Source organism: Calliopsis andreniformis, chromosome 3, assembly GCF_051401765.1.
Source record: "Calliopsis andreniformis isolate RMS-2024a chromosome 3, iyCalAndr_principal, whole genome shotgun sequence".
In the NCBI taxonomy this organism is placed as follows: domain Eukaryota; kingdom Metazoa; phylum Arthropoda; class Insecta; order Hymenoptera; family Andrenidae; genus Calliopsis; species Calliopsis andreniformis.
In genome coordinates, this window is record NC_135064.1 from 1,469,508 (window position 1) to 1,489,125 (window position 19,618).

The 19,618-nt window shown below is 32.1% G+C and overlaps 1 protein-coding gene across 2 annotated transcripts in view; it reads left to right on the forward strand.

Annotated features, from left to right (window-relative positions):
• The first annotated feature begins 9,557 nt into the window (after positions 1-9,557).
• LOC143188608 (uncharacterized) overlaps positions 9,558-19,618 on the forward strand; it is a 35,447-nt gene continuing 25,386 nt past the window's right edge. For both annotated transcript variants that reach the window (XM_076392938.1, XM_076392939.1), the window contains exon 1: positions 9,558-11,064. In XM_076392938.1, coding sequence (XP_076249053.1) covers positions 10,723-11,064 — 342 coding nt within the window. In that variant the 5' untranslated portion in view covers positions 9,558-10,722. The remainder of the gene's footprint in view (positions 11,065-19,618) is intronic.

Here is a 19,618-nt window from a genome sequence, read left to right on the forward strand (position 1 = left end):
TACTTTTATTTTTACCTTTAATAAGAGGAAAGTGAGTTATACAAGCAAATTTTCTCAAAAAATATACATGTATTCTGTATAAGTTCGTTACTTGTATCAGATTAAGAATTTATAACGAAAAGTGCTGTATATGTACTTAGTTTATAGACAATTATAAACATCAAGCTTAAAATGAAGAAGAATTAATACAAGAATTACAATATATTACTAGTTGAAAGGAAGAGAAAGGAATTTTAGAGTTTATCTAATTTAATAGCACCTAAAAATTGTACAACTATGAAATAAAAAATGCATGTTAAAGTAAATTTAAAGAAGTTTTTTTGTGTTACAGTAATTTTCGATTTCGTCCACGATTGTGTCAAAATCTGGACTCCAGCGCAGGCATTCATGCAGGGGAGCTGACGAGTCGTCTTTTAACTTGGAGAAATCGAAGTCGTCGCCCAATAATTTTGCAAGTAAGTTCATCATTCCTGTTCGTAATAACATAAATTCACGTAGATAATAAATAACGATCAGTTAGTTCACAACTTTATTGTGTTTTGGAATCATTTAAATTTTCTATATTTTTGTTCACACTAATACATATTAAAAGGGTTTATGTAAATCTTTCAATCTTTGTATGGGGAAACCTTCTTTTTTTATAAACAAACATTTCTGACATAATTAGATGAATTATTGTTAATAAAGACAAAAATTAATTAACAATAATTTGTCAATTAAATGAATGATATCGTATTAAAATTTAAGTTACTGTTCAGAGGATTCTATGTCCTTTTGTGATTCATTGCCTTCTAAATTTTTCTGAAAAGCCCCTACTCGTTGTTGCATTAATGCACTTATGCTGTAAGTGATGATGCACATGCCATGCGGTGCATTAATGACGATGATACGCTAAAGTGGCGAATAAGGTAATACGTAGCATCCGTGCTAAACTATCGTACTATAGCCTGCTGACTTGCTGCCGTCAAAAATTCACATTTCAAACTAATGTCAGATCGGTATGGCTTCATTAGCATTGAAACAATTATTCAAAGTGGAATCTATAGATACTATTCAATTCGAATCTGTTTGAATTTATTGTCAGCAGATAATGTAATCACGTGTCACGTGCATATTACATCCAGTTTACTGCATGCTTCGAGGTACAATTAGTAAAATGAACTGTTGGGAACCCACGGGTGCTCGAAGGAATACACGTTGTTAATTTCAACAATAACTATAATATTTCTGAACGGGTACAACAATTGTTTAGACGAGTATCGTGAACGAGGTTACTACGTGAAAGAGTCGAGAGTACTTTTTTGAATGTTGGTGTCCCGCCATAATATATACATACAACGTATCCTAGGATTTTGGTGCAGGAATGATGAGTCTAACCCTCGGTACTTTGTTAGGGCGCGAGCCAGGTAATCTTTGAACATAGGTATCTTAGCTTACTCATTTGTTTTCGTCAACTCCCGAAAACATCGGTTATCGTGGTGACTCTTCCGTGAGTCACAGCCACGGTAACCCATGCTCATAGCTAAGGAAAAGGGTCGTTTCCCAACAGAACCTTGTATAATCGAATTTCGATAACACAAGTCTCTTTAATTCGAAAACCTCTATAAAACTATAATTTTATTCATTTCCTACCGCTGTGCCATGAAAATTTTTGTAAATTGAAACATAAGCTTGCTTTATCTCGAATTGTTTGCCATACGATTAAATGCCTCGTTTTACCTTTATGAGTTAAATTGAAAAAAACTCGATCATTGCAAATCAATGTTTTCCTCTATAGGTCAGTACAGGTATACATATACTATCTACATTTTGATTAAAAAACACGAATTATAATAATATATTTACATAAAGTAAAATTACAATTTCTAGTAGTAAAGCATGATTGTCTACACAAAATGGCAAACTGTTATTCATTCTTTGTTTAACACTTATCGTTAGTTACTATAGTGGGAGTCGCAGCATAAATGAAACTTTCAGGGATTAATAAACGAAAAAGTTTTCAATTTCCTGTATACTGACATAAATAATTTTTTATAATCTAATTACAGTGATTTCAGTATATTATGTTATAGTATTAACACCATATTAATTCAGAATTCAAATTCATTTTATAATTATATTTATATATGTATATAGACCGTTTAAGACCCATTTGATCACCTTTGCTCTCCAATGTCAGGGATTTTAATGATTTTTAAATATGTTGAAGTGTATCATTTTTGCCGGTTTCTACAACTGCCTTCATGTTTGCATTTATATCTCCAAAACGATTAAAGATACAAAATTCAGCTTTTTTTCTATTAATCTTGAAGGATATGTATAACTGAATACATTTTTTTCATATTCCGAAACAAACTTTTTCAATACAAAAAAAATAAAAATATTCTTAGTTTGCAAATTTGTTGAACCCTGGTTCAAGTATCAAAACATTTGAAAAAGATATATTCATATTCTCTGATCTTTCTTCTTTGGATTCCAGTTTGTTAATTCGCAGACGCCCAAAAACTGTAATTAGGGCATGCGGGCCAACTTAACAATATAACTTACACTGTTAGCATCTACCTGAATCGAGACACACCGCGACATTTGTTGGTGGTACAAAAGTTATCAAGTTAGTGTGCAATAGCATATACCACAGCCGACTCTACTAGCCATGCTGAACGAAAATCAGCAACACTGCGAGAGTCTGATTTTGCACTGGATAAACAGAGACACAATGCTGCGTACTCTTTCTATCAAGTGCAAAATTGAACTCTCGCAGTGTTGCTGATTTTCGTTCAACATGGCTAATACTAGAGTTAGCTGCGTCCATATTGTATGTTTACGTACAAATAGATTATAAATCATTTTCCGCTAATAGTTACATTTGTTTCTTTTTAAGTCTCTACTATTCCAAAAATATTAACTTTTGGACCAAGACCAAAGTCGCCACAAATTTCGTTTGTTAAACGTTTTGCACTTGAAAATTTTGATAATATCAAATTTATTATATTCCGGTATACATTTATTATAGTCCGATTTTTAACACTTCACTTTAAATTCGAATTATCGGGGGATTGACTATATATTCTCGATATAACCACAAAAATCTTTCAACTTTCCTTCGATCAAGTCATCAGGTTATTTCTAATTTTCAAACATCATTTCTGATTTCGCTCTTACTCATTTGTAATTAAAGAGTCTATAGCTTTTATTCAAATCCAGTCCGTTTCGCTACAAGTTATATGTGTGAAATAAAAAATACATGGCATTATTTAGAATAAAATAGGCATAAAATCAACATCTGTACAAATAATTAAGTCAAAAGTTGAATCATAATATAAACGCCTATTACCTTAACAGTCATATTAAAATCTCAACGTTCTAACTTCAAGTTTTGTCATTGTTCTCATTAAATACCTAAAAAGGACATATGTATTATTTAAATAACATTTAAGTAAATATAATAATATTAATATTTAAATTAATATACTATTCTATTGTTTTGTAATCGAAATTAGGATGCCAGTAATTTTTAAACAATCAGGTCTCTTGTCATTTGATTACTAATTAAGTAATTTTGATCTTATTATTATTATTATTTTGATCTAACAATAAGATCGAATTCGAAAAACTACTATGTGTATAAGAAAATTTATATTTTTCAGACAATTTTATTCACAACACTAGATATCGTTCATGCTACTTTTAAAGGTATACTTAAAATTATATTAAAATTACTTGATTACAAATCAAATAGCGAGATGGTTGTCTTGATACAAGCTCGATAGTATTCTTTTGTTTTCTTAGAACGCTTATTTTACTTTATTCGGTTCTAAATATCTTGTAAAGTTTTATATATTCCGTAAGCGCTTATAAGTGATATTAAAGTGCGAGCTGAATAATACTGTATAATGTTCTCTTGAGGTCTAATTGTCAAGGCTTTATTAGATTTTCATTAAGATTAAATCATGGTTTAAGTTCTCTGTCCCATTATACTGTTATCGTTAATTGGTGAAGTAATCGTTACCCCGGTTAATATAGAATTAATCCAGGTTTTATTACTACATTCGCCTTGAGATTTCCGTCCTCCTTTTTTGTGTTTGTCGATCATTTTTTGCTTCGACGAGATATTTTCACGATCAAGGTCACCGTAACTCGCCAACATCAATGAGCGTGTACATGCACGTTGCATCCCTTTTTGCGTATGCGCTTCCGCATATTCATTTTCCGGGGCCCCCATGCGAGAAAGAGGGGGCGAGTACGATAAAATTGCACGAAGGGATGGTATTAATTCGCGAGCATGCGCCACGCGACTATGGGGAAGTTATTGCAGAGGGGTTGCTGCTCTGCTTCTCTTTGGGGCGATGTTATTGATCAGAGGTTCTTCCGCCCTTCGAAATGGCTCAAGTGTGTACCATACTGGCGGGGAGGGGGGCACGCCTCGATTTTTTTCTTCCTTTGTACATTAGGGTTCTGTATACGTAGCATAAAATAAAAATGACCGAGACTTCATGCAGGGACTGATTGCAGAAACGAGACTGACTGCAGAATTTTCATAATGAAGTTGTTCGTAGAGCTTAAAGAACTTTTGACTATATTTGTTATACAGATAGTGAACTTGAAATGAAGCAAATATAAAATTGAAATTAGAATATTAACGTACAGGATAAATCGAAAATGCGTAATTATAATGTTTTGAGGGTTTGATGGACTAGTATGTAGTTCCATGTCTACGTACACTTGATCTCTACTACCTACCTATTATATCACTCCACGTTTTTGGTATTCTTTGTATTCCATTATTTTTCAGTATTTTTGTATTTAGAATATTGATATTTCATTACTAATGGAACTCCACTAATAGTGAACCCGTGATTATTTATAATTTATCAATTTAGAATATGTTTGAATATTATAGGTATACGAATTAATATAAAAATTGAGAAATCAGAAAATAAAATTAAAAATTACTAATTGTTTTTATAAAATTGCTCATAGATTTGTTTGAACTTAAAAATTATAATCAGAGTTAAAAATATTGTACTCAGTATTAACAGGTACATACTGTGTCTCTTTTTGGTTTTATTTTTAAACTCTATCATGTGTATGAATGTCAAAAAATGTATATTAAATATGAAAGTACTTGATAGAAATCTTCTTTGAATTTATATGTTGTAGTTATGAATGCGTATCCATTTGAGACCTTTTTACAATAGTTTTCTTCTGGTAATTCACAGTACTCAGTAAAACTAACTGGCTGACGAATTAGCCCCATTCAAAATTTCCAACTTAGCTAAACATCTTTCTTCATAAGTCTATGATTTTCATTAAACATTTACAATGATCAGTGTAAGCTCTTTTCTTATTTAAGATAGCCTGTCGTTCCCCATATTGATTTTCGATTAATTAAGGTTTTCTGGAGCACAAGTTTTTATAGGCATAATAAAATATTTAATTAGCAAACAAAATTGAATTTCTTTCAATTAAATTTTGTATAACTTATAATATTTTTACTTGATTTCACTTGAAAATTACAGTGAAATTGATTAGAGCAATTAAACGACCGACATTTCTGTGGTTAAGAAGTAAAACGGTATATATGTCACGTAGTTCTATTTTTCAGATATCGATGACCAACATTTTGAATTTTAAATCTGAATTATGGACTTACGTCTTGTTATAATCCCGTTCGTTAAAGAAAAAAGTTCCTTTAACTTAATCTGCTTTTATCAAAAATATAAATTCTGTCTTATGAGTGTACTTAATTCTTAATCTTAATTTTTTAAAAATGTGACATAAGTTGTTTTGTCTTTTAGCCACGGATTTATAAGACCTCAGAATTATCTTTGAGGTAATTAGTAGTAGGGGTTATATGCTTCAACAACTACTAATAATAAATTAATTGCTTTGTACACTTAATCGTCTACATGTTTGATAATAGTCTGATCACTCAAGAGAATCTGTTATTTATGATAATATTCTAATTAAAAATATAAAAGTGTTGATATAGTTCTTATTTAATGGCTCAGGGGTTAATCATTGACAAATTTACACACGAGAAGAGCTTGCGATGGTTATATGTGCTTCTAGCTGGACAATTACCTCAAAATAATTGCATAATCACAAATTGTAAAGTTTTTTTAAGATTATTATTTACGTACTTTATCTGACATAAAATGTATTCGGGACAAAACCACGCGGACACTGCAAACTAAGCAATAGAAATCATAAAAATGGACCTCGATTTATCGTGAAAAGAAGAAAGATATCTTGTATATTTTTCTAGATGTTTGATAACCGCACAAAGCGCATTGATACGGAACGATATTAAAAAACAAAGTAGCTCGCATGCAGTACTGCTTCATTTTCGATCTACATATACTTAAATGTACCATTCAGTTTTTTAATGAAAGGATTCTACAAAACTGGTCTTTAGAGAAAAGAGAACACGAAATACGATTAGATACACAAGATAAAGCGGGCAACTATCACGGAATATAATAAAGTAAAAAAGAGTAGATTTAGAAAAGAAGCAGCAAGAAAGAATTAGAAACTAGATGTAAGAGAAAGATCGACCATGGAGGGAGAGTGCCAATAACCATAGGGAAAAAAAGAGAAAATGTTTTTGTGTAAAAGAATATGATATCTACCAAGAGATAGGTGAACGAGGAAAAAATTCATTTGTGTGGAGAAGAAGGAAATTATCTCCAGTAGTGACGTATTAAAGATAATTTGTTTCTGTATTGTAAATATGTAGAGTAATATAAAGCAGGATATGTTGCATACAGTATTGCATCATGTATGGAGATAAGTCATTTAGTTGTTGTCTTTTAATCTATTTATATCATTGAAAATTGGTTACATAAATTTTTGTAAATCTTTATTGTTACACACTGTTAAATTTATAATTTTGCAATTTCTGGTACTAAGTACTTTTTTTGCTGTTAGGATTATACATCTCATACTATTTATTCAATGAATAAAATAGAATTAAATGACTATATTAAATAGTAACATATAATTTCAAGTTATTATAAAATAATATTTTATTGATATCCATAAGATATACAAAATAATTTTGTACAAACGTGAACATGAATCAATTTTGCTGAATAAAAATAACAAATATATGATAAATACAAAGGAAGGATGAATAATACAATATTAATATAATAGTCAAATATAAAACGTGACATAAACATAGTATCTGTGTTCCCATTTTGAAGGAAAACTCAGTTATTGAATTTTTGTGATGTTGATTCTTATAATTCATGTATTTTGAGTAGATATTTTTAATCTTCTTTTAAAGTGTCCCATAAGAAAAGATTTAAAGTTATAAAGGTGAGCTAGGAGACTAAAAATAGTTTCTCTCGACCAGTTCATAGTTGGGTATACTATCCACTAAATCAATTTTTTGCCTGATCTGCAGAACGTGCTGACGACTCATCTAATTTAGCCAGCTAAATTAAATAAGACACCCATTTCAACAGGAAAAATGAAACTTAGGCGTAATTATGTGCAACAAAGAACAATTATCTGTAACACTAATATATCACACAAGTAGCCAAGATAAAGCTATGCTTCACAATAAGACGAAGACAACGCACATAAAACAGGCATAATTTTGTATACAGAAAGGAACAAACCAGCAGATTGGACAAAAGGAACAAAAGAAGCTGTCGAAAGAATAAAAGGGATCTCGTGAAGCGAAAGAACAAGAAAAAGAGAGTAGGCGATCTGGCATAAGAAATGCCGCAAAAGGGGCAAATCAAAACATCAAAACGTAGAAACAACAAATTTATACAGAAAGAGCGACGAAGAGGAACGAAAGATTAGAGGGACAGAGAAGAGGGACAATTTATCTGTAAGAGCGAGGAGGAGAGAGCAACGAGAGCTATGGAGTATCGACGAACGTGGGAGGGAGGGAGAGCAGAGAGAGGGAAAGAGACCAGCGAAGGGTAGAAGGAGAGGAGGCGCAGAAAGAAACGAGTCAGAGAGAGAGAGAGAGGAAAGGAATCAAGTGAGTCAGTGATGGCGTACAGCAGCCAGGCCGAGCCCAGCTGTTCTTCGATCCCCTAACCTACGCCAGTTCATTTCAGCTACCAACACTACGTGGTCTCGAACGCTCCGTGGTATCGCGAGCCTCGTTATCTGTTCGACCTTCCGGTTCTATCGGTCTCCTATCGCCGGCGTCCCTTCGCGTATTGTCGTTCCCTTTCGTCGTGTAAATCGCTAACGAGGAACAGAACGAAACAAAGAAATACAAAGTGACTAATGGCTCAGAGAAACGTCTCCTAGCTCTGTGAACAGTGAATCGATTGCGACAGCACGTTCGTTCTCGTACGAGAGCTCCCATGCTCCGACGTCGCGATGAGACTCGATCCTGCTCCAAAGAGACCTCACCCCGTCGACAAGTCATCCAGCTTTTCACGGTGCAAGAAAACGCATGCAAAGCCTTCGTCATAGTTGAACCTCGTTATCCTCCGCGTTTCAGCTGGCCTTTGAATCGCCGAGGACCCTTCGACCACCTCGAACCGAAGAAATAACGAATTGATCGCATCGCGTTACCTAGTCCCAGCTACGATTGTTCCAAGGATCATTCTCTTTCGCCCTGTGTAACGCGTTGTCACGGTGCGTCGAGTGCTGGCTTGTTTTCCCGTTGCAGGCTTTGTGATCTAAAGGGGAGAATATTTTAATGATCGGCAGCCGGAGAATGGGGTCCGCACGTGGTCCGTTGTCGAGGAGCTTGGGAAAAGTACTTTTTGTGCAGCTCGAAGGGGCTGGTGCTTGAATCTGCTTCAATTCGGATGTTTCTTGAAGTGAGTGACCCTTGGGATCGAAGTGCGTTCGAAAAAGTGCCGCTATACCATTTGAAGGTGGTTAATTGGAGGAAAATTGAGTGAAGAGGTTAATCGAAGTGAATTTTGAGTTCGTGCTGGACTTTAAATAGTGTAAAAGCTTTGAATAGATCTGCTTTTGGAGAAGTTTAAGTGGCAAAATTGAGCTGGGTAAACTGATAGATTTTTGGTGTTAAATTAAACTTTGTGATTAATTTTTCGAATGTAAATGCACTATATCGAAGCAAACTCTTGTGAAATGAGCTGTTTATGATATGTTTGGAGTCCTACGAATCTCATGATCTGCTTACAAAATATTGGAATCCTGGAATTCGTTAAATTGGAGGAGTGGAGTAAACTAATATTTTTTGTAAATACACAGAATTTTGTGAAACACAAAATACATTTTGTAAAGTATTGAAAGAAATTATGAAGTTGGAATATACTTAAACTAGAAATATAAATCATTCAATAGTCATTGAAAGAATACTGAAATTCAAAAAAGTGCGAGTGAAGCTACTATAAAAAAGTTAATTAGAATAACTAGGAATTTCTGTGAAAATAGTAAACATTTTGTGATTACTTTCTAGAATCGACGTATATGTACTTAACACATCAATCAAACCCTCCTTCAAACTTCATAAATTAAGAAGAAATAAACTATATTTTCAGAAACTAAAGACCATTAAGAGAACAAATTGGAATTGAATTTTACAGTTCCTAAAATTTGCATTTCTTAAAAAGTGTACCTCATTCAGCATTTTCAGATAAAACAAAGCAAGTTTAAATCGAGAAGTTTAAAATTATTAGTGGGAATAAGATTCAAATTGATCGTTTCTTCCGTCGATGTCTGATAAAAGAGGAAAATAGATTTTCCGTCTCTATCTACCACCGCAAAAGGCGCGTCCGGTTGATTTGCGAAACGAATAGCAAAACGTGGGTCGCAAACGACTACCAGCGTGCAACTATAAATGGAACGTTTAACGCTGAAGGTTTGACATCTGTCACCAAGGAAATATTGAGTTGATAGCGAAAAAATCTCATGGAAAAAATTGAAATATAAGTATCTTCTTCCAAGCCTTGATCGAGCATTATAAAAATTACAAATAAGAATACAGTTAGCATAATTTGTGGAAACGTTAATAATTCATTAACACCCGATTATAATTGATGACAGTGACAAATTTCTTTTAAGCGTATATAACTAAAAGAGTCCTGCCTCTGCTTCCAAAATATTGATAGTAAATATTGTCACATTAAAAAACAGTTCCTGAAATTTAGAAACTTTCTCTATGAAGACTACAAATTCCTGATACGTCAAATCATCGAGGAGTTTGTAGATAATTACCTCCAAATTTAAATACATAAATCGAATAAATATCCTAGCTCATAAATTCTACAGTAAAAGTATTCTTCATCGCAACGTGAATCACGCCGCGTAAGGAAACTCGAAACAGAAAAACAGTTCCTATCTCAAAGTCGCTTTTCAAGGTCTCCCAGAGGTGGTCGTTCGAATCAAATTCATTACGCAACGGGAGAAACGACAAGGATAATAATCGTCTGGAATAGAAACCACTAACGGTACTCGTGCGGCGAGACGAGGCGCAGAAATGCCAGAGGGACATTTTGAAAATCTTTGCTTCGACGCATGCGTTCCGACACACTCGACGCCCGATGGAGCGCGATGAAGCTGCCTTTCGTTGGATGAAGAAGGGTCGAAACCCGGAGAAGAGCGGCTTCCTGACGGTACGTCGACGTCAGAAGAGCCAAGACACCGGGCGTCGCGACGCGTGTATTGTTTGAAGTTCTCTTGGATGACCACTGATCTCTGACTGGAAATTGAACAATCGAGGTACGTGTCGAATCTCGTTCTGCAGAAGTTCGGACAGGCAATTAGAGAAGCATGCCAGGCGAGAACAGAGAGCTCAACCCGCGGAAAGCTGCTTCCAGCGGCAGGGACGCTTCTCCTTTATCGAAGACAAACGATTTCGACCCCAGAGCCCGCGGCACCTCAATGATCCCTCTTCCACGCGCGCTTGCCACGCAGAACCAAAAAATCGTCAAGACAGAGAAGAATCGACTGAGGCTGATCATGGACAATAGGGGCTTGATGGACACCCTCGAGAAGGAGCGGATGATCAACGTGGAGGAGGCGTCCCAGGACGCGTATCGGGTGTCCTCCACCCGGCACTCGCAGCGATACTGCGACCTGTCCTGCAACGCGTATCGATGTCCTATGCGAAAGGTGATTCCCTTGCGTTTATAAGCTTCTGAGGTTGTTGTTTTGCTGCGATACTGTTCATCGATCATCGACTAAAATAGAATCTTCGGGGTTGGGGAGGGTTGGGATAGTGTCACTAGTGTTTCACGCCTATTGTGCTGTGAAAAGGTTGATTTTGCCTTGAGAGATTGTTCGTTGGAAAATCGGTGTGTTTATGTTTAAGAAATCTATTTTTCATGGGGAGCCTACGATAGTTCGATGTGCTTTGAGTTATAGCGTGCTCCACACGTTTCGTGGTGCGACAACATTTCAGGTATGTGACGAGAATCTACGAATTGCTTAACGTATTAACTATGGAAGTTGAGATGGTTCGTAGCGTGGACGTTCCTTGAGGTTGAATAAATTAAATTTCTTTGGAGTTGATAATATTAACGTTCGTACAGAAAGGAAATACGGATGGATTCTATGCGTGTATAGCCTTTAATCCTCGAATTAGAACCACGTGCAAAAATTGTACTTTTCTAACTAGGAAATTATGTCATAAATGACATTATCTGCAGATTATCCTATAGTTTCAATCAATCTCACTGTGATTTTTACGTTTGTTGGTATTCAAATATTTCATTATGTGTATTAAGTGTCTTATTATGAAGATTTAAATAACCAAAACTTAATACATATTGGGAAATGACAAGATGTTCTAAATGGGTAAAAGGCTTATATCGATGGTCTTATCAAAGATGGCACTCAATTTGATTATCACATCGCAGAAAATAAATAATGCATTTCACTGCTTCTATAGAGGAAGTTGTTTTACTAGCTCGAAAATTGTAAAATGTTCTAATTTATTGGTTTGGGGCAGCTACAGTGAATGAAATAAGTCAATTTATCTTTAATCATTTTTGAATAACCATAATAGTTACTCCCCATTTCTAATATGTTTCGGAGACAAATACGAATCATCAACTCATTAATTGATTTCAGAGGAACGTATTTTATCAAAAAACTTTTCTGGGTACAAAATGATCCGGGTAACAGATTAATGTATAGATTATTAGATTATATGAAAGAACATTTGTTTTCTTTTACATTTCATTTTGATTGTAAATTGCACAATATATGCATTGATCCATTTGATGAAAATACTAACATTTAATGTCTAAATGTCATATGCTACCGACGATATACGTGGTTCAGGATATGTTAATTTCATAAAATTTCCATTAGTATTTTAAGAATGTAGCATGTTATCGGGAGGTAGTAGAAAGATAGACTTTTTAGAACGATTATGAAGGGTAATACAATAGTGTTTCCGATGCTTTGAATCCCAATCGTGTTGACAAAAATCATGTTTAAGTCTATAAATATGTTGAAGATTTAATTTTGTCTTATAATTACAAAATTGTAGAAAGCTTACTTCCTACTTTCAATTTCATATGAAGTTCTTTTTGTATTATACTGATTCCTATCAAGTTATAGCTTCTACGAATACTTTTGACGTAGTACGGTTTTCGTATCTTATTATTTATACTCTATGGTTATTGACTCTGATTGTCATTCTTTAAATTCGAAGTCAATTATTTCTTAACAGTAAGTGCAAGCAATAATAGCAGTGTAATAATAGTAACTTTATTTTACATAGAAACATATAAACTATAAAATAAACTGGCTGAAAGTATGATAATCTAAAATGATATTTAAGATTTAAGCAAAAAAAAAATTTACACCCTTAATTATGAATTTATATTTTCATATTTCTTCTTCTTATCGTTTTAGAATTTATAGGATTTTATATATTATATTGTTTTATTATTATCATTAGCTTCATAATGATACAATTTATTCAATACTTATTCTTCAGATAAACTATCTTATCTATTATCTGTACATGAAGACTTATTTTCTATGAAATACATAGTCTTAATACTAACAGTGTGTTTTAAATTTAGTTCTACTTTTCTTCAGTCCTTTTTCGGTATCATATTATTTCTTTTATTACAGTATGAATTTTAATTTTGTCTCTAAACTTTGTACTATTGAATGACTGAATCTATTGCTTTCCTATCATTGAATATTCGATTTAGATTGCATTGAAGTTTCCTTAACGTTATTGCTATAACACTTGTACTAATTTCATACGCATTAATGTTGACTCTGAATGGAACTTTTGATCGCTTTTATTAATCCCTAAGTCATTGCATAATTTATTGACGTGTATTAAACTTGGCTGAAATCAAATTTTTTTTAAAGTAATTGTAAACTAATTAATTTCGAGTGAAAACTTCTACTATTTATCAAATATTACCTTATTGCTTGATTAAATTATTCTTGTGTATTCACTCAGTTTCTATATAATTCTGTATACAAACAGCATTATAGCAAGCTAATTTGAATACTATTTCTATAATTAATAATTCAAATATTGCTTGCATTTGTATATTTATATATATTGATGAAATGGGATTATCTACTACCTAGAAAAAAATATTCAAGCACTTGGAAATGCAATAAAAATTAAAAATTAGTTTCGATTGAATTAAATTAGTCGAATAGTTTGAATCATTTTGTATAGAAAACAGTTTGAATCGAACTTTTGAATCGAAATATTCGTTAACAGTTTAAACTAAAAGTCAAATTTGGAAAAATTTGGTTTGAAATAAAAATGAAAATTATAATTTTGAAATAATGAATTTATGTGATTTATTACTTTTATTTTAGAAATAACAGAAAAAGTAACTCTATTTTGTGATAAGATTAAATAAATAATTTTCAAATACTTTTTCTATTTGAATAGATTTATTTCACAGCAATAAATTATTAGACGTAGAGTCTGAGGATATTTATACTGTAACCGTGTACTATAACCTTAATTATTTTCGCAACATGTTTAACACTTATAATAAATAGGTATTTGTCATTGAATATTTGTTTAAGTTCTTACGCGTGAAACACTGCGAGGAAGTCTGTATTTCTGACGTTCATAATTAGCAATATTGAGAAAAACCGAATTAGAAATTATTTGAGAAACTATTTCAAGAAACATTTGTTGAAAAACAAAATATCAAGTGAAATAAAATAAAATATTGTTTCTTTTCATAATCAAATAGTGAAACAATTCGTGGAAAACTTATTTACTTATTCAAAGAAACTTATGTATAATTATTTTAAAATAGCATGCAGTCAAATAAGATGATACATTATTTCAATATTTTATTTATATAATGTTTAAACTTAGATAATGCATTCTTCAAGTATACTATCCATGTATTTCTTCGAAAGCAAGTATCGTTAAATACAGTTGATACTTTAATCTAATAATGAGTCACATCTGTTGTATCTTTTGAAACATCTACCGGAAGATTACTTTCATCTTTCTCGCACCGGTGATTAGCACGCTCCGTTTTCTAGGCTCGTTTCAGTTTCATATCCTTATTCGCTCATGAAAGATTTATTTTCTTCATTTCTATAATTCATACGCGAACACGAGTGACCTGATTTCTGTCACTATTTGACTTCATTCTTCTTTCACTCTCTGAAATAATTTGAAGTTCTTTAAAATTTAACAAAATTTTTAGACTTGTGTAAATTTTTAACCGTGTTATTGCATGTTATGCAATACAATAGAACAAAATATAAGGACATGATCTTTTTTATTATTTACGAGTTCTAGCTTTTATAGTTATACTTATAGCTGTCAAAATCTAAACTCGAGAATAAATTTGAGGTGTCATAAGTTATTCACATATTGCCATTCTTATTGACTTCATGAATTTTCTTATGTATGTTTTGCCAAATTTATACATATAACTCTCTGCATTTTCTCTCTCAATATTATTTCTAATTGCAATAACATTTTAAGATACAATAGTTTCTTTAGATATTAGAGGCAAAAGTGAACAATTTTTAAAACAGATTAGTACGTACTGCAAAAATATTAACTATTTCCATACGTGAATTCCATTTAAAAAATATGATTTAATCCTCTAAAATGTAAAACATTAAAGGATATAGCATTTTTAAAATATATTTTGGAGAACAAAAAATTGACAGTTCGAGGTCGAGGCCTTTACGGCACCAAAAAATTTGTTTTAGCAGAAATTAAATAGCTTTCGCTGGCTTCGTCTAGACAAATTCTTTTCGCCATCAGAAAACAGTTATACAATCTAGATTTTTTTAGTGCGTAATTTTCTTGTATTGTAAGAATTTCAAACACTACACTTTTAATTTTTTAAGCTTCTTTATAACTTTGAGACTTCTTGGATCTTGAATCGTGTTAAACTCTTGGGAATTATCTTGATTACGTATTTGAAATTTATTAGGGTAGTTACATTTTTCCAGTTATTTGGAACTATTCAGAATTGTTTTAATTAACAGATAATTTGAAGACATACAAAATAATTCAAACATTTCAATTAAGTTTCCGCAAGTTCCTGAAATTTTGTCAATTTCTTAAAATTGTTATAGATAATCTATAAATGTATAGAAAAACTGGTTGAGTTTTCCTTTCAATTTATATTTTATGAAGCCAAATGCTTTCAAATGAGTTATTAATATTTCTGTAATTCTTTTAATCCCTTTGTTTAACAATTTTTGAATCATTAAAATTTATTTAAGTTACTCGGTAGAGTATACATATTAAATATAAAGAAATGGTTTTTTTTTAAATCAATATTAGACAAAATATGAAATAGCATAAACAGTATATGAAATCCTCTGACCATAAAATATTTCTTTAAACGTTTTCCTAGAACACAGTTAAGAATTAAGCAGATGTACGTATTAAACATTAGATGTACGTATCCACTAGAATAGAATAGTAGAAGTTGCTCTGATCGTGAATTAAGCTATATGATTTAATATGTCTGTATGTATAAAGACACTTTTAACTTGAAATCATACCAAGCAACAATTATTATCTGTATTTATATTCAAATATGTTTGTAATCATTATTCCAATGAGTTATTCGAGTAAATAATGATGAATCACTCGAATAAATAGAGAGTAATAAGTAATTATTATCGATATCAATTATTCACCTTTTATTCCGATGATTATTTATTCGAAACAGTTCAAACAATACCCAACTCTGGTTTAATCGTTCCACAGGTCGCAATTTCCAAAGTTTATGAAGCTATGCACATTAAAATGACGCAGAACAATATCGGTGGTAACTGGCTATAAAAAAATGACGTAAAAAAACATCAACGGCAAGCAATGTGTTAATCAATGCACATTTCAAGTTACTTTAAGAGCTTGATTGTTCGAGAATGGCCACGTTCCCAAATCTGTCTGCTGAAGTAATTTAACAGACTACTATGACGTGTTACAAAGACTACTTCTTACGATGGCAGTATTTCGTCATAAGACGCAGCACGTTCGCGAGCTTCACCGCTTTATTTCTTACAATTGGACTGAAATAGGACAAGAAAGAGCACTTGTGGGGTAATTTTATCACGCTGCTGGTGAATTTAAAATGGTCGGAAATTCTTTAAGCATTCACTCGACAGAAATCGTTTCGTTTAAATGCAAATACGAATGCTCGTGCATTAAAATGAAAAACCTTGCATTGACTGATCGATTCTTAAAATTATATTTAATAAAACAACGGACTATTTAATTTATTTCTTAATGTATTAAACAAATATTCCTCATACGTGAAAGTGCAAAAGTCAAATCACATACATAGTATTTAATTCAAAATTAAAATTCAAAATCCTTCGATACCTTGCCGAGTTAAATCAGATCTTTAATTTAGCGTTCTTCGCTTTGAAAACGACTTCATTTTGAATTGTAAAATTGTTATGAAATGTTTTTTTTTTTTGTTCTTTTCTAAATCAAGCCATGAATAACTTTACTTAATTTTTATACTTATTCATTTAATTTCTGTACAGGGTGTCTCTTGTAACTGGGACAAGTTTTATTGTTAACACATTCAGTACGGAACGTTTTCGAGAGTTCTACCTCGCTTACGGAAATTTTTCTTTTCTTCCGTTCTGCCTTTGTTTTGTGATATCTTAAATCTTAAGGTATCATTTGTACGATCTGTTCATCCCGCTTGAAATCTTACCTGTAACATCACCTATACTAAATATGTTAAAATTGTCAGAGATAGATAAAAATGTCGTAAAGCAAAATTAAATGGTACCAAATAATAAATACACAATCTGATATAATTTTAAGTATTGGTGCATCTAAATAACTGCACCTTCCTGAAAATTGCACCCTTCTTTTAAAAAGATATTTTTGTCCTAAACCTAATAGTTCGCTAATTATTATAGTTTGTTAATTTTAGTGTATCTCTACATTTTCATTGACATATTCTTGTGTATTATGACGCATTTCGATATTCGTAAATATTATGAATTCACTGATTGAAAACAATTGAATTGTTACACGAGATTCAATCTTATGGCTATCGCGATCATCAAGCTTAACACCGCTTAATTTTCTATAGGAATATTTAAAAGATAAAGCGTATTCTCGTTTTATTATTAGTATGCAAGATATTCATCAATGTATTCACTCAGGAAATATCATAAATTAAACAAAATGAAATAAAAAAAAGTGTTAATTTACGTAAAGAAGAGAATGAAAAAATATTGCAATGGAGGACCATTCGGACACTTCTTAGTGTAAGTGTCCGACGATATTTGTAGATACATCAAAATAATTTAGCAAATTTCTGAACTATTAGGTTTAAGGTATAAGTATCTCACTAGTTCTTGTAGACATAAAAAAACTGAATTGAATAGTGGTGTCAAAAAAAAGATACGAGTTGCATTTTTTAGATGCACCAATTTATACAAATGTTTAAAATTATATCGATAATTGTACATGATTCGATTGCGTCTAATTTTGACTCATGACGTTTTTATCTTTCTCTAACCGTTTTAAAGATATATTTAATTTGTCCTTATTGCATAAGATACCCTGTATATACATTTCTATACTATATATATGTATACTAATTCAAATGCTGTACTGTTGTGTCATATTTATTTTTTAGATGTTATTAGCCATTTTATAAATTGAGTTTCCAGTTTGTTATGTCGATGATTTTGATAATGAAAAGATATTTTGTCGGAACTTGAACGCACGCTAAAGCTGCGGTGTTTTTTCCGCGTGTACATATGTGCCGCACGTGACTAAAATACGCTTCGTTGCTTTGTCGTGTCAAAAATAAAAATATGGTCGGTAAGAAATTGATTTCTATGTTCCGGAACCAACAAAAGTCTGAAGTCGAAGCCAACGAAGAATGTACCAATGATAAGAATTACTCACACAGTATATTTTTTATAGTAAAATTTTTTCATTTTTACACTTTTGTACGTACTTATATAAAAAAATACGTTTCTGTTATAGAGCAAAAATTTTTTCTCAGATACTTAGCTTTATAATGCAAATCTTTTCTGCTATTGTACAAATATACGGGATGTTTATATAATGATATTTAGAAAGCAAATTAATATAAAAACCAGGGAGAATATCAGTCACTTAAAAAAAGTTTTTTGAAAATTGGTCCATATTGTCAGCTTTATTAAAAATTTTTTTTAATAGATAGCTTAATGTATTTAGGGTATAAGCTAACAGAGGTACAAAAATAAGTTTTCTGAATGTAATATTGAAAAAAAAAAATTAAAAAGTCAGTTACATCTTTTCATTTTGCTCTATCAGATTTTGAAGTTCAATTTTTCGGTATCTGAATAAAAAAAAGAACTGTAAAGCTTTAGCAACACACTAGAGCGGTTGATCCATGTGACAGATTTTTGTCCGCGGCATGTCGCGGTTCGTCCGCTCGGCACAGTTTGTCTACCTGAACACCTAAAGCGTGTTCAATAGAATTTAACAGTCAGTTCACTTTGATATTGATCATTTTTACATTTTTTCACAAATTTTAATGAAACTGTATCAAATTTTCATTAGCGTATCTTTCTTACATGCTACAGGAGCGAGGGTAGATCATAGCATAAGAACAGATTCGTATAAAACAAAGATGTGTAGGAAGTAGACTTGACTGACCGGTATTCCTCCAGTCTGTCCTATTTCGTGAATTTAACGTTACAAACTAAAAAATTCGGAAAAATTCTTAATTACAAATATAATACTTCATTATCAAAACCTTAAACGAAACTGAAATAGTATTTAACAGTAGCGCTCTAAATCGCACGAATCTTCTGTTTCAATTTTTTATGTAAAAGAATGATCCATTCCGTTTCTATTTTTTATTTTCAATTTCTATCTCTTGAAACAGTTTTTATCGTAATTTCTCGTTCCTCTGGATAAACGCGCTCTCTGTGCAGAATTCAATAAGTCGCAATTCGATTTAAGAGCATAGAGAAGTTCTATCCGTCAGGACAACCATAAAAATAGCTGTCCGTTAGAGATAAACGGTTTACCTGATGACTCCTTCGTCACAGACGCGCTTTTGCTTCTGCACGTATTTGCATAGAGCCGCTTATCTTTCCGGCAACGGCGTTAGATAGTTGGATAAGAGGTTGGCTCAGCCAAAGGAGAAAGAAGACGAAGTTTCAGAGTGAAAGCTAACTAAATTCTTTGCTGGGTCTTTCTATTATTTAC